The 26,745-nt window shown below is 35.3% G+C and overlaps 1 protein-coding gene across 5 annotated transcripts in view; it reads left to right on the top strand.

Annotated features, from left to right (window-relative positions):
• LOC137035779 (TGF-beta receptor type-1) overlaps nucleotides 1-22,676 on the top strand; it is a 104,123-nt gene extending 81,447 nt beyond the window's left edge. For all 5 annotated transcript variants that reach the window (XM_067409414.1, XM_067409412.1, XM_067409413.1 and 2 more), the window contains 7 exons: nucleotides 486-716; nucleotides 3,977-4,144; nucleotides 6,820-6,976; nucleotides 7,672-7,796; nucleotides 10,673-10,803; nucleotides 20,126-20,221; nucleotides 22,452-22,676. In XM_067409414.1, the coding sequence (XP_067265515.1) occupies nucleotides 486-716; nucleotides 3,977-4,144; nucleotides 6,820-6,976; nucleotides 7,672-7,796; nucleotides 10,673-10,803; nucleotides 20,126-20,221; nucleotides 22,452-22,508 (965 nt within the window). In that variant the 3' untranslated portion in view covers nucleotides 22,509-22,676. The remainder of the gene's footprint in view (nucleotides 1-485; nucleotides 717-3,976; nucleotides 4,145-6,819; nucleotides 6,977-7,671; nucleotides 7,797-10,672; nucleotides 10,804-20,125; nucleotides 20,222-22,451) is intronic.
• Nucleotides 22,677-26,745: the final 4,069 nt, after the last annotated feature.

The following is a 26,745-nucleotide window of genomic DNA, read 5'->3' as shown; positions in this document are numbered from 1 at the left end:
TTAGTTGTTTTCATGCCTTTTGCAAGACATTGCACAATTTCATGCTTTTCATCTTCATAAAGATCTTTCTTCTTTCCCATATTACATGAGAACTGTGACTTGCTTAATAATGTGGAACAACCTCTTTAAGTAGGTTTTCCATTTTCCTAAGAAGAACTATTTAAAGGAGTTAACTGGCAAACTATTTATATTTAATTAATCAAACAAACAAACACTTTCTTTGAAAATCTGAATGTTTATTGTACTGAAATCCTACTGATATGTCACTTGCATAATCATTTGGAACACAGTGCATATTTGAATCACATGAGATGAGTAAATGATGACAGAATTTTTGAAGAGCTAGATTTAATGGGTTTAATGGTTTTAATGAATCATCATAAATATACATATTTGTCTTTTGCAATGAGTGAGATTTGAACAGGTGAATAGACATATATCTGTTGTTAACCCTTTAGCTGACAGTTTATGTGATATTCTCTCAGGATTGCCCCTGTTGGTCCAGAGAACAATTGCTCGAACCATTGTCCTCCAGGAGAGCATTGGGAAGGGGCGCTTCGGGGAAGTGTGGAGGGGCAAATGGAGGGGGGAGGATGTCGCTGTGAAGATCTTCTCCTCGCGAGATGAGCGCTCCTGGTTTCGTGAGGCTGAGATTTATCAGACCATCATGTTACGGCATGAGAATATTTTGGGGTTTATCGCCGCTGATAACAAAGGTATCACATGAAGTGATTTGGTGTCTGAATGCATGACAATTTATGAAAGAACAAGGCATGTTGTTTGTTTGCATTGTTTTCTTGCATTTGCAAGCTCAGTATGATCAGACAAATTCCAACATATTCAGTAATTATTTTATTGTATTACATTATTTGTGTAAGCTTTTAGGACAGGAGTTTAATTTCATAATTTCACTCGATGCTGCATCAGTAGCTGATGCTATGGAAACACCCTTCATTCGGAATTCGGTGGCAGTCAGACTGATGGTCTCTTTCCCTAGCAGCCAGTATGTAACCTTTGTTTCCTCAGTGGAGAACAAGACACTGCATAGCTTGCCATACTCCTCAGTCTTGCTGATGGATTCCTTCATTGAGAGAGAATGATGGTGTGAGCACATGCTTTTTGAGGCACTGGTGAAGCACCTTAGTGGGCGCTGCATGCACCATCAGCATGATTCTTTGGGGCTTAAAAAACATTGTGTTCCCATAGACCCTGTTTACACCTGGTTTTAAGATGTGTTTTGGTTGGTGGGATGACAAGTAGATGAGGGAGACATACATGTTTACACTTTGTGTTTTAATTTGTTTTGTACATTCGACCACTTCTGTCCTGATTTATTTGATAGGAGAGGTCTGCATGTGGGTAAATGTACAGTATGTGCTTTTTTCAGGTCTTTCGATCTAATGGACATAACAATTTACATATGAGACAACAGAAAAAACATACGGAGAGCAGCAACTTTTGTTTCTGCTCTGATAGTGCAAGACCACGCAGAACGCTATGAGTGCGCGTTAGAAATCAGGAATGGTTAGAGTGCATTGTGCTTGGTATGTTTTTTGTCTTCAAACCAAAGTTTTCAGCCGACAAATTTTAAATCCCATCTGGCTTGCATGCTTACCCTAATGTTTACACATAAAGGGCCAGATTCACTAAACCGAGCAAATTAGCATGAGAGCGCAATTGCACAAACGGACCAATGATAGTGGCAAGTTTTGCATGTGATCTGCTGCTGATGCGCAAACTAAAGAACACAGAGGTAGTCAAATCATTTACATAATGACCAACGCAGTCTACCAAGAGCAGTGCAAATTAGCATTGGGATGCAAATAAGCAGAGCTAATGCTCATCCGGTTCGGGTTGACACAGACTCAACTTGTTACATGTAATCTGACAAACACATACACACATATATATAGGCCAACATGGCTTGGCAAACAATATGCGCGGATAACGTCTTCTGGCATTCCAAAGAAATGAATATGATTGGAAAACATTTTCTCCCTTATACCACCCGCTCTGTTCGCTGTGGTGTCTCCTCCTAGCAGCAACAATTGCAGCCATGTCGCAAAATGGGTTAAGACATGTTTTTTTGGGGTGTTAAATAATGGCAGAAATACCAGTAAATTGACTAGTGCAAACATTAGTAAATCACCAGACTGTCCTCCAAAAAAACGACCCTATAGGGGTTTTTCAAGCACCTTATTACGACCTATATTTACATTTTAAAGTAATGCGCCCTCTAGCTGGCTTAAAAATAATGACAGTGTCGTGTTACGTTTGTCATCATGAAATGACGTATGATTGTCGCTACCAATCAAAATAAGTGTTCATTTAAATGCAATGTGTGGGCTTTTTTTTTTTTTTTTTACATCATTTGTCCTATTTCCATTTAGCAAAATTTTTTTTATTAACGACTACACCCACCCTACCCCTAAACCTACTCTTAGTGATTTATAGTGCATATACACTTTATGAGCACATTCATAAAGTGTATATCCTTTATGGGATCAAACACACGATCGCAAGATCACATGATTGCATATTGTTATATGCAATCATGTGCCAATTGAGCTACGCGAAACCCAAAATATGACGCAGATAAAAGGGAACAATGCATTAATATGAAAGTGTCCTGTTGTCGAGAGGGGCGCAACTTTAATAAATGCTCCTATGGGTCATATTTCAGGGAAATGACAAACAACCTATTTAGGCATATTGGTTGGAGAGCATGTTGTAAATCGCATTGCGTGATTCATTTAAATACTCTCCTCCCATAAATTTTGTGTCTGAAAGGGAAACTCCTACAAATGCATATGCAATAAGGTCAGCCGCAAAAACAACGCCTTTTCAGTGCTAATTTTGCACTGTATGTCTTTAGTAAATCCAGACAGTAGTTTTTTAATGCCAAAACAAGGTTTGTGCTGGTACAAGCTGTTAGTAAATCTGGCCCTTCTAGTAAATCTGTAGCTTCTTAATACCAGGTGTAAACAGGGCCATAGTGTCAGTTACTGATGCAATGTCTTGTTCCTATTCAGGGAGCCATGGTTACATACCTAACCAAGGCGTTTTATAAGTTTAAGGAGCTATTAGTCCTAATGCCACATGCTTTAGGTCAGTGGTTCCCAACCCTGGTCCTGGAGTATCTGACACAACCATCTGAGGTCTTGGAGTCTTTACTAACGAGCTGATGAGTTAAGTCAAGTGTGTTTGATTAAGGAGACATCTAAAATGTGCAGTACTGGGGGTACTCCAAGACCAGGGTTGGGAACCACTATGTTAGATGAGGCAGACATACAAAATGTGCACTGCTGGAGGTCCTCCAGGACAGTTTTGAGAGACACTGCTTTAAGTTACCAAACCAATGCAAGCTTAAATGGATAGTTCACCCAAAAATTAAAATGCTGTCATTGTTTACTCCCTTCAAGTTGTTCCAAACCCGTCTTACTTTCTTTTCTTTGTGTCACATATAAGAAGATATTTTGAGAAATGCTTGTGTTGCTGTTTTTTTTTCTCTCTATACAATAGAACACAATGATTTAAAAAAAAAAAAAAAACAGTTTGGTGAGTAATTGATAAAACAATTTTCATATTTTGGGTAGTTTACTTTTAATAGCTTTAGTTTCAAAGCAAGCACTGACGACCTGACCATTATTAAAGGATCAGTGATATGACATTTTTATCCAGATTTTTAATTATAAATGCATAGACCTGGCCACAAATTATACAGAGGGGAATAAATCCTTTTTTTAATCTGGAAAAAGTAAATGTATTTTTTAAAGTATTTGAAAGTAATGATCAAGATTTTCCATGAAAACCTGTTTTTTTCATGATAGTTATACCACTTTTTTGGTATAACATTTTTTGAGTCATTATATCAAAACTTGCATTTTGAAATATGTTGTCAAATTACTTTGGATGTTCTTGTCCTTCATGTTTGGATGTCCTGTATTGTGATCTGTCTATTTTGTCTTTTTTTCAGATAATGGCTCATGGACACAGCTGTGGCTGGTGTCTGAGTATCATGAGCATGGGTCTCTCTTTGATTACCTGAACAGATACACAGTATCAGTGGAGGGAGTGATAGTTCTGGCGCTGTCCATCTCCAGCGGCATCGCACACCTGCACATGGAGATAATTGGCACTCAAGGTGTTGCTCATATGCAGTGAAACATTAGCTGATTTTTTCCTTTCAGGTGTAGTTTCTCTGCAGGATAAAAACCTTCACTCAGCAGCGGAAGTCCATCCTTCTCAGACAAACCATTCCAATAATTGGTAACACTTTATACTAAGTATACAGTAACAAAACACTTATAAATCATTTGCAAACTATTATTTTTTAGTTGATGACTGAGGTGCCCAAGAGCAAGGCACCTACTGTAACCCCCAATCGCTCCCCGGTTGCAGGAAAAATGGCTGCCCACATGCTCCAGGTGTGTGTGTCCACGGTTTGCAGTGTGTGGGTGTGTTCACTACTCCTAATGTATGTGCACTAACTTGGATGGGTTAAATGCAGAGGACAAATTCCAAGTATGGATTACCATACTTGGCCTTCACGTCACTTACAATTAATACTATAATTAGTAACTTACACTACTACAATTAGTGAACAATGTCCAATAAGAGTTGGTTTAAAGCACTTAATTAATTTTACCGATATTTCATGACCTAATCTAAAGTGAGAACTATTTATGGTAGTTAAAAAAGCAGTATTTAACTCTTTATATATGAGCTAAGTAAACATAATAATTTATTTACAGCGACAATATATTTTTACAAAATGTTTGTATATATCGTATTAATGTATTAACTACACTGTATAAACTATTAATTAACTATAAACTAATAGTTTGCAAATGATTTGTAAATAATTTATTATTGTATACTTATTATAAAGTGTATTTTTTTTTTTGTTACATCAAATGTGTAATACTGATCATAGAATAAATGTAATATGTAATTAATATGAAGACTAGTTAGGTAACACTAGTTATTTGTTACAATTAACAGTTGAAAAGTTTAAAAAGATCTTTAATAGTGTATATTTACATGAACTCCACGGACAAAACTACAAAGTAAATCCATTCAGTGACAGGAGTACATGAGTAGTGGCATAGAGAGTAAAGATAGTGGATAAGGTCCCTTGACGTGACCGACCTGAGTTAGAATCCGCATTTTTCTGATCACATTCTTTGTTCTATTTCCATCACATATTGGCTAAAGGAGAGGTATTTGTTTTGAATAAAATCAAAAATATTTAAAAAAATTTAAATAAAGTGCCTAACGGTATAAGTCCTATAATTGAAACCGGATATGATGTCCTTTCGTTGATCGGACGGACTAGCACATCAACCATGACTTGTGCAGCTCATTTTATTACCACACTCAAAACTACCATAATGCTGCCTTATTGAGACCTTACTTGTCCATATCCCTAAACTGTAACCCTAACCATACTGAATCTGCTGAACAGTAAAGGTGTCCTCAAAGGTCCAGGATATTGTCTTATTATCTTCCACTATTTGCACTATGTATGAATAGAATCTAACTCTATTTACACAGTGTAAATAGCTCTTAATTCTGTTTGCACATAGTCTATACCTTATTTTAAATGTACAGTAAAAGGCTGGTCTGGCTGTTAAAGGCTATGGGCATCACTAAGCAACACCTACTTACATTGGTTTATAGTCTTTGGAGTCCATGCCAAGATCGACTAGTAAAGAGGGAGGCAGTGGTCAGTAAGCAGACCTTGTTGTCTGGCTGGTCTTGGCTTAGCTGGCACACTGTAGACTTTAAAGTCAATGCTGGAACAACTGTTAGCAATAATAATAATAATAATAATAATAATGTGGGAATATATAGTGATTCTGGCAGAACAGACTAAAGCAGCGTAACTTTAAGAGTAAGTAAGATTGAGAGATTTTTTTATTGTATATTAACTACAATCTATGGGCCAGAGTTTTGCAAATGAGCATGGTGGATTATAACATTTAAAGAAGTGCTGAGGATCTAGACCATTAGGAGCTATATCATTAGGAAGCATCGTTGAATTTTATAGATCTCTAGCAGCTGCATTCTGTACCAACTGGAGCTTGTTTATAGAGATTTCAAGACATCCATCCAATATTGTATTACAATAATCTAGTCTTAAGTGCATGAACTAGCTCTACTCCTCTTTAAATGTTTGGTACTATTCCTCATTGTTTTGCTTCAGTTAATTATCAAGTCTAGTCACATTTATGTATACAGTGCTTTATACAAAACAGATTGTTTCAAAGCAGCTTTACTGTGATAAACTTACTTGTTAATCAAAAAAGCTTTTAATGAAACCAAGCTGCCAAAAGGACTTTTTCAGATTTTGTGTCAAGGAACCCAAACTCCATCAGGTTACAGAACAGAAAAATATAAAATTTTGGAATAAACAGGCTCAGTCTGGATACCAGTTCTCTGATTAATGATAATGAATTACCTGCATGAACAAAGCTTTCTAATTCTGTGTCCGTATTAGGCATGTTTTTGGTAACAAGGTCTGTTCACACTGACTGAAACTGCTGTAACACAATCATAGCCTATCAGAACATATTTCATGTTACAACATCACAGTCTACAAAATGACGTGTTGCAGCCACAGCTAGTTAGAAAATAAATAAATAAAAATAAATTGCCACTTTTTTATTTTTTTTTAGGACATTAGCTTTCTTACTGTCCAAGTTACTGACAACTGTGTGACCTGTTTGTTTGTATTAACTACTTTTCTGCATGCAAATGACTTGTCAGGTATATGTTGTGTGCTGTTATTAATTTAGCATATTACTCATGGGACAGGGAAGCCCGCCATTGCTCACAGAGACATAAAGTCAAAGAACATTCTGGTTAAGAAGAACGGAACTGCTGTGATTGCTGATCTTGGTCTGGCTGTCAAACATGACTCTAATACCAACACCATTGACATCCCCATTAACCACCGAGTGGGCACCAAGAGGTTAGATAATCTTTTTCTTACACAAGGTCATTATGATTCGAGACATAAACTGAATTATTACTTATTATCTATAGTTTTGTTGCTTGTGGCATAGTTGATGACCTTGAATATATCTTTTTCTTTTTTCTTTTTTCAGAGACACTTAACAAAGATATTCTTAAGCACACCTGCATATTTCACATTTACTCTCAGAGTTATATCTGAGTTCAGATTTACATGTCCCTAAATGTTATGTAAAAAAAAAATGGTTTGTTGTTTTACATGCCAACCAGATGGTCTCTTCCTGCCTAAGTAGGCAGTTTCTGGCCATAGCAAGTTGTAAAGTGGTCCAGGCTTTGTTGATGGTCTTAAGTCTAGATTTATGAGTGTAGTCTGTAGCCACTTCTCATGTTGCCCCATCACCCCCCTAATCAAATACATTCTGATAAATTAAAATATCAAAAAATCAGCATAATAATCTAATATTTTCATTATGTTTAAAACACTACTATCTCTGAACAAATGACATGCATCAGTTTAACACAGAAAGAATAAAGTGTTTTCTGTTCCCCTCTGTAAACTCTGTATGCACTTTCTGTCCCTGTATAAGACATGTGTCATTGTTTGCTTTCAGGTGTATGAAGACTCTTGATGGAGGTTAATGCGTTCATGTGGTGTGAGTCATTACTCTAATGTGAGTGTGTTTGTATCTGCAGGTACATGGCTCCCGAGATCCTGGATGATTCCATAAACATGAGCAGCTTTGAGTCATTTAAGCGTGCTGATATCTACTCACTTGGCCTGGTGTTCTGGGAACTTGCTCGCAGATGTTCTGTCCAAGGTGCCCTTCTAGTCTATTTAAAGTCAAGTCTAAAACACACACACACACACACACACACACACACACACCTACACACACACACTCACACGCACACACACGCACACACACCTGCCATCAGAATAGACCAATCAGAATAGTATTCTAGAGATCCATACAATAAATAAGAAAAACCACACTGATAGCCCTTAAAAGGAAAGTTCACCCATTTACTTTATTTGTTCCAAAAAACTGTAGGGCTTTCTTCTGTGGAGCATAAAAGAATATATTTTGAGAAAAGTGTTTTTTGTTTTGTGTTTTGTCCAGATATTTCACTCTTGCTATGGAATAGACCAGTCGTCAACAATTTATTTTTGCTTTACTTTTGATCGATGATGCCTATTCTGTGTTCAGAAACAATGGGTGTCATTCACTAAGCTTGTGTATGCACACATTTGTGCGTGAAATGGAGGTAGGAACAATTTTTAGAACAAATCACGATTAACCAAAAATTTCATACTAAAAATCTTTCTAAATTTAGAACAAAATATTGGAACAACTGAAAACTTATAATCATGTCAAGAAGTTATAAAAATATAAAATTTCATCCTAACAATACTATAATTATATTAAAGTATGTTACATTAATTGTATTATATAATCCATATATAAAATTGTTTAATAAAATTATCAAACAATACAATTTAATCTTAAATACATTTCATCATATACATACGTTCAGCTGCAAATTTTCTCTGAATAATACAGATATATGCGAATGTATCGCTGGCTCTGTATGAAAGATGTTTATTGTGAGAACTGTTGAGAATGCTACACTTGGCATTGCTCGAGAATCAGGCGAGAGCGCATCTTTAAAAAGCTGCATATCTGACACGAGTGACGTAAGCCTTTTAGGAATGCGTACGTGGAAAACCCTTATATGGACATGGTTTGGCCATGTTTTATGCAAATGACTAACCTCGTGCATGCGGCCACTCTTTTAAATTACTCCAGATTCACTAAAATAAGAACGAGGTTAAGAACAAAGTCATGTGCGTACACGACTTGTTGTGAATTAGGTGGGGATTTTTCATGAGAAGTTATCCTGTGCATACAAATGTGAAATAATCCATGCAATTATTAGTTAATGAGACCCAATGTCACAATAAGAGGTTATAAGAGGAAGTATAGGAAGTATTTCCTTAAAGGGTCATTAAACCCCAAAACACTTTTTTGAAATGTAAACAGATATGTATAGGCTGCACATCATTGAAAACACTAAAGGTACTCATTAATGTTATTCATAAGTGAAAAATAGTTATTTTTGCATTTTTCAGAGCGATTTCTGTCTTCCTGTTTGAAAGGGGTCGGAGCAACGTCACAAAATCTGACGTCTTTGTGTACTTTCGAACATGCTGACGTAGATTATCGACATATATATTCATGACATAAAGCTCATTCAATCCAATCACTGCACTGTAGTATGCATAAGATTATAATTGTGGTATTATGCATGAGTAAGTATCACTTCTCTCGCCTCGGTCTCTTGTCATTCAGAGACATATCGTTGGTGTTCGTTTCCTCAGTGCTACAACACAATGTGTTTTCCTGCAACGTGACCAGAGAAGAGGTTTGTGTGCATGTGGATTGTTTTGCTGTAATCTACCAGCACAAATGGAAAATATGCTCGCGTGAGATCGCATTACAGCTGAGAATTCAAATGTCACAAAAGTGCGGCTCATTCTCCTCTGCCTGCTCTAGCTGCGTTCAGATACACGAGCCGTAGGCTGTTTCCCTCAGCACAGCACGTGTGTTGTTTGTATTTTGCTCGCGATGCGGTCAGAACTGGAATTTGAATACGAACACATGAAAAATACAATTATTTTTATGATATACAGGCGGAGCGCGCATATGCTCGGTTTCAGCGCGGAGCTCCGCAATGAGTTTAATAACACTAGCCACGTAGCACATAGCTCATACTGAATAAAGTATCTGTGTTTAAAATTTTTATTTCACACATTCTCCTGCACCAAACATTAACCAGCATGGTGTAGTTATGCACACAAATTTCATCAAGTCTTCTTCAAATTAATTATATCTGCAAACTGGACACTGATACAGTGGTGTAGCCTATCTGAACGTGACGACACGATGATTCTAAAATACTGATTTTGAGACTGCAGTGCTCGTAAATGTGATCAAAGTAGCCTATTATTAGCCCTATTAAATATTCTTTCACATTTCTCCTTGTGCTTGGGAGTTTGTTGTCATGCTCTCCGTGCTCATATATTAATATTCATTATTCTGTATAATGAGTGTGTTGTATGTCTGTGCTTCATTGGTTGTTCTCTCCCCTTTCCCCCCCCTCTACACTCCCACTTTTCCAGAGCTTTACATGCCCATTTTCACAGACTTTTTGAAACTCAGGTGTGAACGACCAGGGTAAAACAGGGGGGTTTCATGACCCTTTAACTAATGCTAAAATGTGGTAAAGATCACCAAACTTTCTGAAAAGTTTATGAAGGATGTAGTGGAGTAAAATATTAAACTACAGTATATTATAGACCTGAGAGTAAATCCATAGCCTGTGTGCTGCTACTATTACTCCTTTTGCATTCAAAGAGGTTAACCAATTAAAATTGAAGGCACATAGATGTCTTAAAAACACATCAGCATAAAACAGCTTGTTCAATTGTTAGGGTCAGAGAGAGGGAGAACAATGGTTATGAGATACAATATCATGTCTGTTTATGTCTTAACTAACATTTTCAGAGTTAGGGTTTTCCTTAGGGAAGAAAATAAAATATATGATTTTGCACATCTGCATCCAAACATCCATTTGACATTTTTTATCAGTACATATTGTAAATAAATAATCATAAATGCTCTGTGCTCTGCAGGGATTCATGAAGATTTCCAGTTGCCTTATTATGACCAGGTGCAATCAGACCCATCAGTGGATGATATGAGGAAGGTGGTGTGTGAACAAAAACTCCGACCTAACATTCCCAACCAGTGGCAGAGCTGTGAGGTTTGTCTGATAAACCTACCATTCATGTGGCATTTCATTTAACAATATGTAGCATTCACTCATTTGAGGGAGCAGTTAACATGGATTTTGTTGGATGGGGGGAGGAATTGTTACACTTGCTGTGCCCGGTTCGGTTTATTGAGTGCTCCAGCCACTTCAGGTTCTTCGAGCAATTTGTACTTCGGAGGCCACACCAAAGGGCTGCTGGTGACAAAGCAAAAACTCTCCTGTTGGATAGTGGATGTGATTGTGCTGGCCTATGCACCGCTTTGGGGAATGGCCTCCTCCTGGGCTTGGTTGAGCGGGGTGTCTATTAGTGACATCTGTGCCATCCCACTCTATGTTTGCCAGAATCTATAACCTGGACATCTCCGCACTACAGGTGCGGATTCTGTCTGCTTGAGGGTTAAACTTTGGTGTGCATTACACTCCCCTGGATGGTGGTGCTTATCTATGGTGGTTTTGGCTTCTATTGCCCCGAGCCCGGTACCTATCTGGGCGGCTTTCACATCAAAGGCTACTGCCAGTAATACCACTGTACAGTGCGCCCGCTTTGTTAAGGCAGAGCTTCCATCCCTGGGTCAGGTTCACAGGGCCTCTTCCCCACCTTATAGGCTGGGACAGTCCTGTGCTAATAACACTGCGTTGTTGGTAGCGGTTGTGTTATACTTTTCTCATTGTTCTTAAATTTAACAGGGTCATAAAAATTCCATCATAATTTATTATGCAACAAACGGGGTGAGGCCATGTTGGGCTGCTTTAGAGAATAGGAAGAGTTTTTGTAGTAGAGCATTGTTACCATGCCATCATTTTACGCTGGACTACTTCACAAACAAGGGTCAATTCAACGCTGGATTTGCACAAAAGTTTAACATGACAGCACATGCTAGTCGATGAGTAGCAACATAAATTTATCCACTAACCGTTCACAAACCTCCAAATGAATTCTATAAGTTGTAACTTCCTGAGTCTCTCTATCAGTGTCGACTCCGTTTTGTACAATGTTAGGCTGAACACCATTACTGACAACCATCGTTTTGGCTGCATAAGATTCTCTAGCTTTGCTGTTGGACCAAATTCCTCAAAATGAAATAATTAAATAAATAATGAATTCAATAAAACAACAATTAAATGTACCAGTTTATTCTGAAATAATTAAATAATAATTAAATAATTTAAATAAATCAATAAATAAATGTTTTATTTTGTAAAATTCCATGAAAACACAACATTTATTGTTTAATATATTTCACAATATCCTCATTCACACTATTATTGTTTAATTTTTTTTTCATAATTGAATGTTCTTTTACAAAAAGCTGTTTTTTATTATAATATGCTGCATTTACGAAAGTCGCCTATTTGACAAATCATGTAATTCCAAAGCATGATTTTCCCAAAGATTCTTTTCATAATAAATAATAAAGGAAATTTCACAAATGCCAATCAACAGACAGTGGGCGGAGCTTGGCGCTAATTGGTTGAAAGTTGAAGAGCGGACAGACACGACAAATAGATCTTCGTGTGGTTGGTGACATTAGTCACAGAATGCTCCACTCTCATATACTGTAGTTTTTTTTCCTCCTCATTAAAATCAAAGATTATCATCAATTATTGTATATCAAGAGCAGGGACACGTTTGTGTGCATTTTGTTTTGTGATTTCACCGGAAAGAATAGACCCTATTAAGTGATAGATTGACGTACACTTGACTGTGTGAAGTCTGTGCATGAGCCAAAATAGAACATTCCGCCACTGATAACAGCGGCAACGAGCACTCAGCATGATTTAAAAAACAACAAATTCCTCTTTTTTAACACAAATTAATATCAACCGGATGTGTTTCATTTACATTAGCTATATCCGTACAGCAAGATTTTTCAAAAAAAAAAAAAAAGTGGTAGGGACAATATCGACCCTGGCAAAGTGTGGTGGGGATACTCTGCTTTCAGTCGCAAGTGTTCCATATATAGTCATCAATTTTAAGATCCTCTGATTATTGCCACTAGCAGATCCTTTATGTCGTCTAATCCAGGTAACAGAGCATCACCAAACAAAACATTCCCTTCAACTTCATCTGCAAAAGAAAGCAGTGCATTTTTAACTTGATCAAGTCTCCAGTCTATAATCAAGTCCTACAGCCATATTCGTTTCCAGTCTTTCAGTTCACTTTGTTAGACCTAAGTAAATAATCTGAAAGGATTAGCCAATTAGTGCCAAGCACCGCCCACTTCCTGTTGATTGGCAATTGTGAAATGTCCTCTATTATTATGAAAAGAATCTTTGGGAAAAATCGTGCTTTGGAAATACATGATTCATTAAATAGTCATCATTCGTAAATTCAGCATATTATTATGAAAAACGGCTTCAAGCACAATTAATTATAAAAAAATTGATATTTAAACAATAATAGTGTGTGAAAGAGGATATTGTGAAATATATTAAACAATAAATGTGTTTTCATGGAATTTTACAAAATAAATAAATTTATTTATTTATTTATTTATTTATTTATTTATTATTTAATTATTTCAGAATAAACTGGTACATTTAATTATTGTTTTATTGAATTCATTATTTATTTAATTATTTCATTTTGAGTAATTTGATCCTCCATATTAAAGCTCTGTCCTCTTCTGGAAAGCTGTGGGGAGCAGCAGCTCATTTGCATTTAAAGGGACACAAAAAAAAATGGCATGTTTTTGCTCACACCCAAATTGGCAAGCTATAATAAATTACCTGTGGGGTATTTTGAGCTGAAACTTCACAGACACATTCTGGGGAGACCAGTGACTTATATTACATCTTGTTAAAGGTGCATTATAGATCCCCTTAGTGGTGTAGTCTACGTGATACGCAGGTATACGCCGTATACACACTAGGAATGTTCAAGGATTTCCGTATACCCACTTAAAAATCGAGAGGATACGTAACCATCCAATAAATCACAATACGAATTGTGGTTTGTTGTTTTTGACATGAAACAAAGTTTCATATTTCAAATTCTGCCCATTTTACACTGAAAAAACAAAACAAAACAAATACCGCTTTGGCGCTCTTTGATGTGTCATGACCGATGTATCGCCTCATCAGTTCAAGAAGCGGCAGCATGAAGCGCACATGAACTGATTCTCTCCTCCGTTTTCATACTAGTTACAGCGCGAAATAAACATGAACGAACTTCTAAAAGGTATGTTAAAAGATACAGAACAACTTAATAAAATCCATATCATGTCTTGTGTATTAGCGTAATCAGGTGAAAACTGCGGAAAGACGCTTGTAAACAATGTCACGTAACGTCAGATTTAGGCTAATGTTACCTCAGAAGAGATTTCAATATTTAGTGAATAAACTCGTGACCAAAAAATTAACTCTAGAGAGGAGCATTTAGCTAAATATATGCCCCATATTACATATTAATTATATTTTTTAATGTCCTTTATTGATGTCCTATATGAATGTTTGAATAAATCCGTCAAGTTGACAGCCACCATTTAAATGTTTAGATTTCAAAAAATAAATTTCAAAAAAAATTTTTTAAAGTTAGTAGGCCTATTATAACTTTAATATTACAAAAATGTCCTTGTGTAGTTTAAGTTTGTATACAAATCAGTTAATTTTACCTTCAATATGAATGTAGTACCAACTATATATTTTACAGCATTAGTTGAGAGATTTTTTTTTTTTTTTCTTGTGAAAATTTGCCATGAACTGTACCTGATATACAGTATATCCAAAATAACTGACACTAAATCGGCTGGAATATGGCTGGATTAAAATGAACCCAAAATATGTAACCCAGAATTTTGTAAAAATAGTTGCAACTTGAACTCTTAATTGTGCATTGAAACTTGCTAGCTGATAATGCTCCAGGGACCATATTCATAACATCTAAGGCTATCTTAACTGGCTGAGTTAGATGGTGATTGACATTAAACAGTAGAAAATCAGTCCAACGAAGCTTGGGCACACCAGATAACACGTCAGCAGCGTCACTGCGGAGTTGTGAACGCGGATTGACAACAGACCCGGAAGAGAAGACAATGCTAAATAAAGTCGTAGTTTTTGTTATTTTTGGACCAAAATGTATTTTCGATGCTTCAAGAAATTCTAACTAATCCACTGATGTCACATGGACTACTTTGATGATGTTTTTATTACCTTTCTGGACATGGACAGTATATCGTACGAGCGATGGGAATTTCACAGTATACTCACTACAAAAAACAAGACTACACCACATTTTTATGAACTGATATTGATTCTTAAATTCCAAGAATCAATCTTTTGATCTTTGCTGTTCTAAGCTAATGAATTAACAGAATATTGTAGCGTGCTTCCAATCCATTAAATCTCAATAAGCTTTGTGCTTTGTTACTTTTGATAGGAAACAAGGTCTCCGTTATTATAATATATATATATATTTTTTTTTTTAACCTTTGTTTAGCATTTGAGAAATTTGAGTTTAAAGTTTTATTTTATTATATCAATATCAACTTTTTACCCTCCAAGGCAGAAGTGAGTATCCAAAAACCGTACTCAAGTAAAAGTACAAGTACTTATAGTACTTAGAAAGTAATAATCTTAATAGTTACTTGAGTAAGAGTAAAAAAGTATCCAATGAAAAAACTATTCAAGTAGCTAGTTACTAGTTATTTTGTAATATATACAACAATACAATAGCATGTTATTATTTAGATATTTAAATTATTATCATAATAAGATATCTTTGCAACAAACACAGAAGAGACAAGCATTATTTCTGGCATATGTAGCCCAAACATCACTGCATGTCATTTGCTTTGTATAATACTAACGTAGTATACAGCTACATTTGAAAGAAGAAAGAGAGAAAGCTCTTTACATGTGCTCACGCTCATATTCACTGAATATCTGAACACAAACAATGATCAAATGATTGATCTTCTTCCGTCTGTTCTCCAAAATGTAATCAAATGTATATTTCTGCAGGCGCATGTAAACTGGTTAACTGTGTCTACGCAAAGGCGTTAATTTTTTTTAAGACGAACAGGTCACCGGCGCTGCCACTGCGCTAGGCTACCCACAAGATTCACGAATGAATTTAGACAGTTTTGCCCATAGACATCATATAGGTAGACACCCTATCGAACGCTACTGCCTATTGGCACGGACGAGCCGTTGATCCGCCATTTTGGACCGGTCGCCAGCTCCAGCTCAGTGTAACTTGTTTGACAGGTGCAATGAGCTGTCAGCGCATTTAATTAATCATATCTCACTGAATACCTAACTGATTTTGATGCGGGGTTTTTTTGCTGCAAAGGTCATTCATGTAGCTATGATACAGGACACATTGTTCAGTGTATTTTAATATTCATAGTAGGCTTAACAGTTATATAATATTCTGATATAAGATATAAAGTGACTAGACGTCCAAAATCAAAATATGTGATGTAGGATATAAAGTAATTTATAAATCACACACTATAAGTATGGTAAAGAAGCAGAAACAGATAGTTGCAGTAAAATAACATATCTAAATAATACTAGCAGAAGTGGGAGGGGTAACTCGATTTGTGCTTTGCCATCATGTGTGTACATTGCTTCCTGATATCACGTGCACAAACGCAAATAACAGTTAATATGTCCGGCCGAACAATGTATTAAATTCAGATTGGATTGTGTTGTATAGGCACTTAACGTTACCTAACTAAAAGTAAGTTTCATGCATTGAGCGCATTCTAACAAGTGCTTTCGAATTCTTTCCGATCTGAATTGTAGCCTAAGTTATGTGAAAAACACGCGAGGTCCGACGATTAAGCAGAGCGGTTAAGATAAAGGGGCTTGAATAATTAATAATCAATATAACCTGACGAAAATATATTTATTAAATGTTATCCACATATATTTAATCTGCAACAGCATTGTGAACTTTTATAACGATGCGTTTGGTCATTAACTTAAATGCGTTATGCAAAGATGAGGAGATCTCTGCATGAAAGACCAATCGGGTTGGAAAGACCCATGACTGGCAGATCAACGTGCGACTACATTTCTCTCCGAAATGGTATGAAAATAAATTTAATTCAATGTGGAGGATTTTAACTGTGACAAGATGATTGACAGGGTAGTTTAAACAGTTACAGGTTGCGTAAATAAACGACAGAACGTCCGTTAAAGACGCAGTTATGACGAGGTAGTATGTCCCAAAGCTTTCATACTCTTCTGCTACACACTCAAAAGTATGTAATTTTTCTTTACAAAAACAGTAAATGCTTTTAGGACGTAGTAGGCGAATTGGGACGCAGCTTAGGAGTGCGACAGGTCTAAGATGGCGGCCGCAAATCTCAGCGCCCAGCAGCCAATAGGGCGTCTACCTATATGATGTCTATGGTTTTGCCAACTTGTTTGATCAAGACTTTGAACAGAATCGACTCAAAAGAGTGATTCATTTGTGAATGGGGCATTGTTCATGAAAAAAAAGAGACAGCACGCTTTGAATAAACTACACATTTCTTAACATGTACAGTAATGCATTAAAATAAAGTAACGAGAGGAACGTCGCTTAATGTAACTAAGTAAAAGTACAGATTTTTCATTACAAATGTACTCAAGTTAAAATAAAAGTACCCAAATTTAATATTCTCTAAAAAGTACAAATTTTCCAAAAAACTACTCAAGTAAATTAAACGAAGTAAATGTACTCCGTTATACCCACCTCTGCCCTCCGACATTACTTTAAGTCTGTCCCATGACAAAAATGGATAGAGGTGGGAAGCTTTCTATGGTGCAGAACAGAAACAGAAAATGGGAAAATGGAAAAACAGCCATGTGCTGTTTTCTGTGTGCTCAGAGAGTCGCATCTCAGCACCGAACTGAGTTCTCTTTCATGTCTTCTTGCGCTTGAACACAATTTTCTCAAATTCTAGTCTTGTTGGTTATTCAAACAATAGGTTTTATCTTATCGGCTAAAACTATGCAATGTTGAATAATTTGATTATTCAATTTCTGTACCTGAATACTGTTAGATCTGCTGTGTTTATTTCATTTGTTTAATATTTATTCTGTTGTATTTATTTATGCTGTTTTATTTTATTTTTTTATTTATTTTATTACTGCTTACTTTTCTTTAATAATGTTTGAACTTTACATAGGCTAGTAGTTTTGCTGTGGTACCGAAAATTTCACTTTTAGGCCTATATAACGTTTTGGTGGCTTATTTATTGCAATAAAAGCAATAACAATTTTATTTTATTATTTTATTTTATTCTTTTTTCATTGTTGGGGTTGGGGCATCAACAATGATCTTACATACCCCTCAGCATATGTGCAGTTGTGCCCCTGACTGAGAAGAGTGACAGATTTTTATAAAGGGAGCGCTCTTTGTGTGCTTTCTGCCATGCCAAATCCCATATAGAGTATTCTTGATTTTCTGTTAAAATTAACAGTGATTTGTGAACGTAGACGCTTTAATAAAAACTAATTTATCAGAAGAGTTTATGCTGGGATGTATAGGTTGTGCAGTGACACGTAACCTGAGGTTGTGCAGTGACACGTAACCTGAAACTATTTCAAGGAAATCTATTTAAATGTGTTTTTAAAGGGAGAGCGCATCTCTTTCAACAGTGACAGATGCAGAGTGTTGGCAGCCCTGCAGTCAGAATATGCCTTTACTTTTAGCTTGCCTTTCTTCCTCTGCTTTTTCTTCTTCCTTTTTTCGGAATACCGTTTGGATGCCATTTATACCACAATTTCCCTTTTATCTCTTTATTTTTCTTTCATTTCAATTAATTAAAAATAACATCACATTTTGATGTGAAACGAGACTTTTTGATGAGAGATACTATGCTGAGAGATACTATGCTGAGAGGCAATATCCAAATCAGTGAAATGCTTAAACATTAAGCATTAAGCATCGTATTATATATATTATATATACGAAACCCCCACCCCCATCCTACCCAAGAGCGTAGCATGTACACGCCATAAAGTGCGTATCATATGCACGCGAAAAACTGCGTACCATAAGCACGCCAAAACTCATTTTGGCGTATATATTCTACGAGATTACATACTCGTACTATTTATACGCATTTTCATGTGATTGTGTTGGTACATTAAGTACTGTGACACATTAAGTCAGTAAGCTTACTGATAGTTGGAATTACATCACTCCAATGTGTTCTTCAGTTTCTCTTGAAGTATATCGGGCCTTAAGTTTCCTGGTCACAGAAAAACTTTTCTTACTGTATACAATTTTAGAGCATGTATCAAGATCGAATTGTTAAAGGGATGTTCAGTGATGTTCCTACTTTGCATGCTGTACTAAGGAATTATATGTATAATTTCATATGTCGATTAAGTGGCTCACAAAATACAATTATAATGGTCATAAACAATCTTAAATTAAGTGATACAAGGTACTCCTCCTGGTTTTGGAAGCACTGGAATGCAAGTTTGTATGTTTGTTTGTTTGTTTGTTTTTTAAATAATGTGTGTTTGAATGTAAGTTTGTATGTTATTCTTTTCTTTTCTTTTATTTGTCTGATATGGACCTAAGGGTCTGGAATAAAGAATTAAATGAAAAAATGAATACTAAAACCTCCTGAGTCATCATGTTTTCAGGCCATTTCAAGTTTGATTTTAACTTGACACAAAGCAGTGATATGTAAGTGACAGTTGTTTACTTACTTTTTAATTAGTCTTCCCATTAATGCCATCACTGTGTTCATTTAGGCCGATTCGACGAGAACGCGCCCGAAAACAAGAGGCGGGATTTATCGCACAAACCAATCATGTCCAATCATAACCGATCATATCCAATCATAGCGCTGTTGAGGCATTGCCTCCTCTCAAGTGACTTTCCATCATTCATTCTCAATTACCCCCCACTAAACCCACCGCACACTTAGGGGGCTCTGCTTTATTTCTATTAGCTGAAGGGAGGCACAGAGACGCGGACTCCCCGCTGTAACTTTACCTGCGGGTGTCGCGGTTTTACAGTGTTTCTTTAGAAAAACTAGTGAATTTTACACTTTTTAATGTCAAATTTTGTAACATTTGTGATGTTTTATTTTTGTAATACTGATTATTTTCTCATCCACTTTTTTTTTTGAGGAGGCACTGCCTCCCTTACCTCCTTGGAGGAAACGCCCCTGACATACACACAGAAAGTAAAAGTGGATAAAACACAAGAAAGAAACGTCTTGGTTCCCTGAGTATAAAATGAGGACATGAGATAAATGTTTTTTTTTTTTAGTTTTTTTTTTTTTTAAGTTTCATCTTCAAGATTTCAAGTAGTCAAAAGTGAAGAATCACCCATGTATGTTTGTGTTTGTTCCAGGCACTGAGGGTTATGGGTAAGATCATGCGGGAGTGCTGGCATGCCAATCCAGCTGCTCGGCTTACAGCACTACGTGTCAAGAAAACCTTATCTCAGGTGACTGTGGTCAAGGACGTTAAAGAATAACCCAGCGACCTGGTTCCCCACTTATCTCTGTCTGTCAGTGTTATTGGGACATTTCAAATGCTCAGTTGAGATGCCAAAGATTGCAGGAATTTAAGAGGGAAAGACTGTCTTGTGACCTGAGCTTTGAAAAAATGAAGGAAATTGTATTCTGTTTTGTAGTCAATAGATGGTGATAGAGTACTGATATACTGCTACCTCAACTGATCCTACAAGTGCCAAATGCTTTGAGTTGCACGTTATGCTTTGTGCCATAAACGTTTTGCTTGGTGTAATTTAGTCACACTTCAAATGTCTGTATATCTGTTTTTATAAACTCAGCAAAAAAAGAAATGTCCTCTTACTTTCAACTTCTTTTATTCACAGCAAATTTCTTAACGTGTAAATATGAACATAAATATTGTATGAACATAAAAACATTCAACACCTGAGACAAACTTAAGTTGCACAGATATCTAACAAAACAGAAATAGAATAATGAGTGAACATATGTTCCCTGAACAAAGGAGGAGGAGGGGGCTGTAAACCGTTTGCACAACAGAGCGAAAAGAGCCATTAGTGTCCTGAGGACTGTTCCACAGGTGAATGTGCTATAATTACTTATGGTTCATTGAGCAAGCATAAAAAATAATTTCCAAAAAAGCTTACTTGGATTGTATCTTTAAAATATAATATCCCGTATATAGTTTTTTTTTAATACTATATAAAATATACTATTTTTTTTTTTTTTTGCTGAGTTTATATACAAAGGACCAAATATATATATATATATATATATATATATATATATATATATATATATATATATATATATATATATATATATATATATATATATATATTATTACATTATTAAGACCATGTGTTGACGTCAGACAGCATAATGTGATCTGCAACAGGAAACTTTTTTTTTTTTAGCCCAGTTTGTGCAGGCTGTGATTTCCTGGCACTATTTTTTCTACTGTTTTAAACCGCTCACATCACTTTTGATTGTACTGTGTACCTATTGGATGATTTCCTGTAAGCCTTGTCATTTCAGAATGTAAAGGAAATTGGCTACATTTTTGCTCATGTGCATATGTCTGAAACAAACCCTGATCTCTAAAGAGGTTAAAAAAAACCTGATCATCCAAAGCAATTTCACAAGATGCTTCATATAGAGCAGATGTCTGTGGAGAGGTCTGTGTTCACACACAGGCGACTGTCATGTTTAGCCTGTCTAAAAAATGCTCTTTAATGTCATAAATTCTCAGTGGGAAAGTGGTAGCTCAAGTTGTGGCTTTCAGTAGTTTCCCTGTTTGATTAATTAACTCTTTCCTCACAGGCGTTTACTAAAGTTGCCAGCAAGCCAGCATTTTTTATTATATTCAGAAAATGTCATGGCCCCCAGAATGGCCCGGTTTCACTGAAAATGGAATTTTTTGGATTAAAAATAAATCTTATGTGCAAGTAAAAACATGAACTGTTACATGATTTATGTATACAAGTGGTTCCCTACAGTATTACAGGAAGGCAGTACAGTAATCACATGACGTTTTCAAGAACTTTTCTGTGTGCAAACATCCAAATAGCCTATTAAATCGAGTTCTCGTTCATGTCTTCTTGCGCTTGAATAGACAAATTCACACAAAAAATTGTCAAAATGTCTGTATCCTTGAGAAACATATCCAAAGCAATAAAAAATGTACAAAAAAAAATTTGGACTACAATTTAAAAAATGCGGCAAATTAGGCTATTCTATGGTTGGTTGCGCAATCGACTTTAGTGACTGGCCTCTAGTGATCTGCCGGTTGCAGCCAATGGCATGCTTCTCTATCAGTGTGTGTCCTTAGAAGATTTTGGCTGAAAATCTGAACAATAACCGTTACTTAAATAGATGTGGAAACAGAATTTGATATGGATAAAACTTATCTGAAATTATCCAGGTTTAATCGGATTTAATGTAAATTAATGTAAATCTGTCTAATAATGATGTCTAGGTTGAAAATATTATTAGCCTTTTCCCTTTTTGATACATTACTATCCAAATTATTTTGATTTTTATGAGTGTCTTGATACTCAAGAAAACTGTTTGCAGGAAACATGAAATGCTATTACAGATTATATAATATTTTCTATTTAAATACATCTGAAAGGTCAATAAAAAAGTAAAAAAAGAAAGAAAAAAAAATATTATTATTATTTTTTTTTTTTACTTTCCCAGATTGTTCCACAGCCTGTTAATGGGTCGCAACCTCAGGGTTGGGGACCTCTGATCTAGAGGACTTCCAAATGCTATTGTGAAATATATGACTGTGAAGGAAGTTTTATTAACATTATATTTTTTAATGTTAATGTTCTAGTAGAAATTGCACTTTATTGCACTATATAAAGGCTCCAAGCTGCTGAAGAATAGTAATCAGCACTCAACAGACTTGAAAATACAGAAAAGGAAGAGCCCAGCACATCTGAAACCAAACATAAAATGTGTAAATAAATAAACAGTATAGTGGAGCATTATCATTTTTTAAAATGTATAACTGCATAACTTACTTGTCTGTTTTATATTGTGCTTTAAGTCTGTGTGGTTAAACACTCAGTGTCTTTGTGGTGATGTGAGGCTGTTTAGCAGGGATTTCTCTGTGACCTAGTATATTATTCTCTCTCTCTCTCTTTCTCTCTCTCTGTGTGTGTGTGTGTGTGTGTGCGTGTGTGTGTGTGTGTGTGTGTGTGTGTGTGTGTGTGTGATAAATATGCCTTGTGAGGTTCTTGTGCATATAGAGTTCTATTTTTTGTACAGCTGTAATCTGGAATTTGTCTGTAAATTATATCACTTCTAATGTCTGATTTGTGTTAAAATTGCCTAACAACGCTTGTTCCTATAGGGGTTTTCCATACTCAATTAAGCATAATGCATATGATGCATTTTATATTTTAATCTAAACTTTACATCAGTAGACATACAGTTGCTGACTGCTTGGCATAAATATCCATATTCAATTATATTTATCTAATATCTACCAAAGTGAAAGGGTTTAATTAATTTTGCCTGTTGAAGACAGGTCTTATTTTATCTTGCTTCAATCATTTGGAGAAGCATAAAATGCTTAAATATGGATTAGACAAGATGTTTGGGGCAGCCAAATCCTTAAAACTTAGGGAAAACTGCACCATTACTGGCCTGATGCTGTTGAGAAATGTTTAAGTTCAACATGTGGGTATTCAATCTGAGATCCTAACAGATGTCAACAAACAGGATCCTGTGCCGCCTGTAAAGGTGTCTGATGTTTCGAGACATAGCAGAGATGTGTATATTGAGGAGGGAGAAATTGATTACATAATATGTCCACTGACATGTCTTTTGTGAGTAGTATTGTTTTGTCTGTATTAGAGTATTTAATTTTCTGAAAAACATAGAACAATAAACTATTTTTCATGATTCATCATCGTCTTAGTTGGTGATTTATTTATTTATTTATTTATTATTATTGGTGTTGAAATATATATGTATATATACTTTTCCGGACAAGCCTCAACGTGGAGGTGAGAGCATGCTTGCCTGGAAACAAGCCTCTTTGGACTTTCATGGAGTTTCAAAAATGTTTTCCATATATATATATACATATATAAAAATCTCTTTTTTGGCTCATTTTGCCTGTAAAAGAAAACCTGCCTAATAATTCTGCACACCTGAATATAAGGCATTTTTCATTTCCAGCCTTCATGAACAATTATATGTCACTTATAAATTATTAAAAACAATATTAATAGTAGTTATTAAGATTGATGTGGATTGGAATTGGTAAAATGTGCTTGGAAAAAAACTAATAAAACTACTTGCCTAATAATTCTGCACATGGTGTATATATATATATATATATATATATATATATATATATATATATATATATATATATATATATATATATATATATATATATATATATATATGGATACAATTTTTGGTTCCTTAATTCCTTTTATTTCCATGGTATCATGGTTCAGTACAATAGACACAGCAGAATTCATGTGTTTGATGCATATTTCCTTTTTTTCTAGTTTTCCCGCCTATATTAATTACTGTATTTATTGCCTTTGTTACTGATTCAGTTACACATGTGGTTAATTTTTTTTTAATTACTTTGGTCTATTTAAGCCCTGTATTTTGTTCTGTTCATTGTCTGTTAATGTTTGTTCCTGAGTGTTTTGTTTCTTTTAAGTTCTTATAAAAAAAAGTTAAGCTGCTGCAATTAGATTCATTCCCCTCATCTTTGCAACCCAGACGTGAATAAAGAATAACGGACCCAACAATGATCTAGCAGCAGCGAAAAGAATCCTTCTCCTCTCACAGGGGAACCAGTCTCTACAGAGGCACACACAGGCATTTCTGGAACTCTGCCATCACATCTATTTATGATGACGACTGCCTGTATGTGCTTTTCCAGACAAGCCTCAACTATGGCGGCATTTTAATGCCATTAATGACCGAGCGCACAATTGATGCTTGCGCGCGCAGTAAATCACTTCCGCGAGAGGATTTTTTTTTTCTTTTTTTTTTTTTTTTTTTTTTATTAGAACGTCAAAAACAGAACAAAGTCAATGTACAGTCAAAAATACATTACATTTATAGAGAAAATAAACAGCCAGGGGGGAGGCTATAAAATTATATAAATATGTTAAAGGACTCACAGACAGAAACAGTTTTAATTGCTTTCTTATTATTTGAATGGTCTTTATATATATTTGCATTTCTTTTTCAAGAACCAAAAACAAAGGATGAGTTTTACTGTACTTACATTTATGTTTATGAAATTTAGAAAAAATTAAAATTAAATTTATAATATAGTATTCTTTTCTTTTATTTGGGGGGATATTAGTAAAACCAAATATAACATTTTCTAAACACAAAGAAAAGGTGGAGTCAATATTGTCAATAATAAATCTAGACAAATCTTTCCAAAATTTTTTTACATGAGCGCAATGCCAAAACAAATGAAACAAAGTTTCAGGCAGTGTATTGCAAAAAGAACAGTTCAAATCAATATCCTTTTTAAATTTCACAAGAAAGTTATTAACTGGGTAGTATCTATGTAAGATCTTAAAAGTTACTTCCTTTATTTTATTTACCAATAAATATTTGTTTGGTAAGGTCCAGATGGCTTTCCATAACAAACCTTCCACCAGTCTATTCCAATAAACAATACAGTTGGGCCTAGTGACAATATCTTTTTGCAAAAGAGAACGAATAGTTTTATTAACATTTAATACTCCAGGGGCAAAACAAAGTTTCCCAATTGCAGTATCAAACAGATTAAATGAAGAAGAGGGTGCAACATTGGTTTGGGTATTAGCTCTGAATAATGCCAAAACCCCTGTGGGAATAGCATCCATGACAATAGAGAATTCCCTTGGTGTCACTGGAATTTTATGAAAATCTAGAAATTCAGAGTAAGTAAGTAACATGCCGTCTTGATTCAATAATTGATCCACTCGTATTATACCTGCTAAGAACCACCTTTCAAAAAATAAGGATTTATTTTTAAATACTATATTGTAATTGTTCCAAATTAAATATCTATGGGGTGAAAAGTTATGCTTGTATAACATGGACCAAGCTAGCAACATTTGTTTGTGAAAGCAAGATAAGATCAGAGGGATTTTATCAATTTTGTAGTTGCAAATCAAGAGAAAATCAAGACCACCTACTTTGGAGAAAACAAAACTGGGTATAAAATTCCAAAGAGAATTTGGATTTAGAATGAAATGTTTAATCCAATTAATTTTAAAATTATTATTTAGAGTACTAAAATCAAGGAAGTTCAATCCACCTGATTCATAAGTATTCATTATTATAGATTTCCTAATATAATGTGTTTTGTTTCTCCAAAGAAAATTAAATAAAGCAGTATCGATAACTTTACACATCTCCTTAGAAACATCAAGGGAAGTAGCAGCATAGACTAATCTTGACAGTCCCTCAGCTTTACACAGCAAGACTCTACCTTTTAAAGATAGGTCCCTCAAAAGCCAGTGATTTAACTTAGTTTTAGTCTTCTGAATAATGGGATCAAAATTTATCTTACATCTAGATTTTTGATCTTTCGAGATAACAATTCCCAAATAGGTCACCGATTCCTTCACTGGGATATTAGCAATATGTTGTAACTGACAATCTTTAATAGATAATAGTTCACATTTGTTAATGTTTAATCTAAGGCCAGAGGCCTTGGAGAATGCATCTACTACTTTAAGAGCAGCTGGGACCTGAAGTTGATCTTTTAGGAAAAGTGCAGTATCGTCTGCTTGCTGGGATATATTAATATCCCTGCCAGCAATAGATATACCTTTTAAGTGGCTTGATAGTGACCGCGTTTTAAATAAAATCTGGAGGATGAACCACCTTTAAGTTTAACAGAACAGTTTGCATTACTATACATTGTTTGTATAGCCTTACAGAAAAAATCTCCAAACCCAAATTTTCGTAATGACCCAAAAATAAAAGCATGCTCCACCGTATC

This window comes from Chanodichthys erythropterus, chromosome 14, assembly GCF_024489055.1.
Source record: "Chanodichthys erythropterus isolate Z2021 chromosome 14, ASM2448905v1, whole genome shotgun sequence".
In the NCBI taxonomy this organism is placed as follows: Eukaryota; Metazoa; Chordata; class Actinopteri; order Cypriniformes; family Xenocyprididae; genus Chanodichthys; species Chanodichthys erythropterus.
This window is presented reverse-complemented; position numbering and strand designations above follow the sequence as displayed.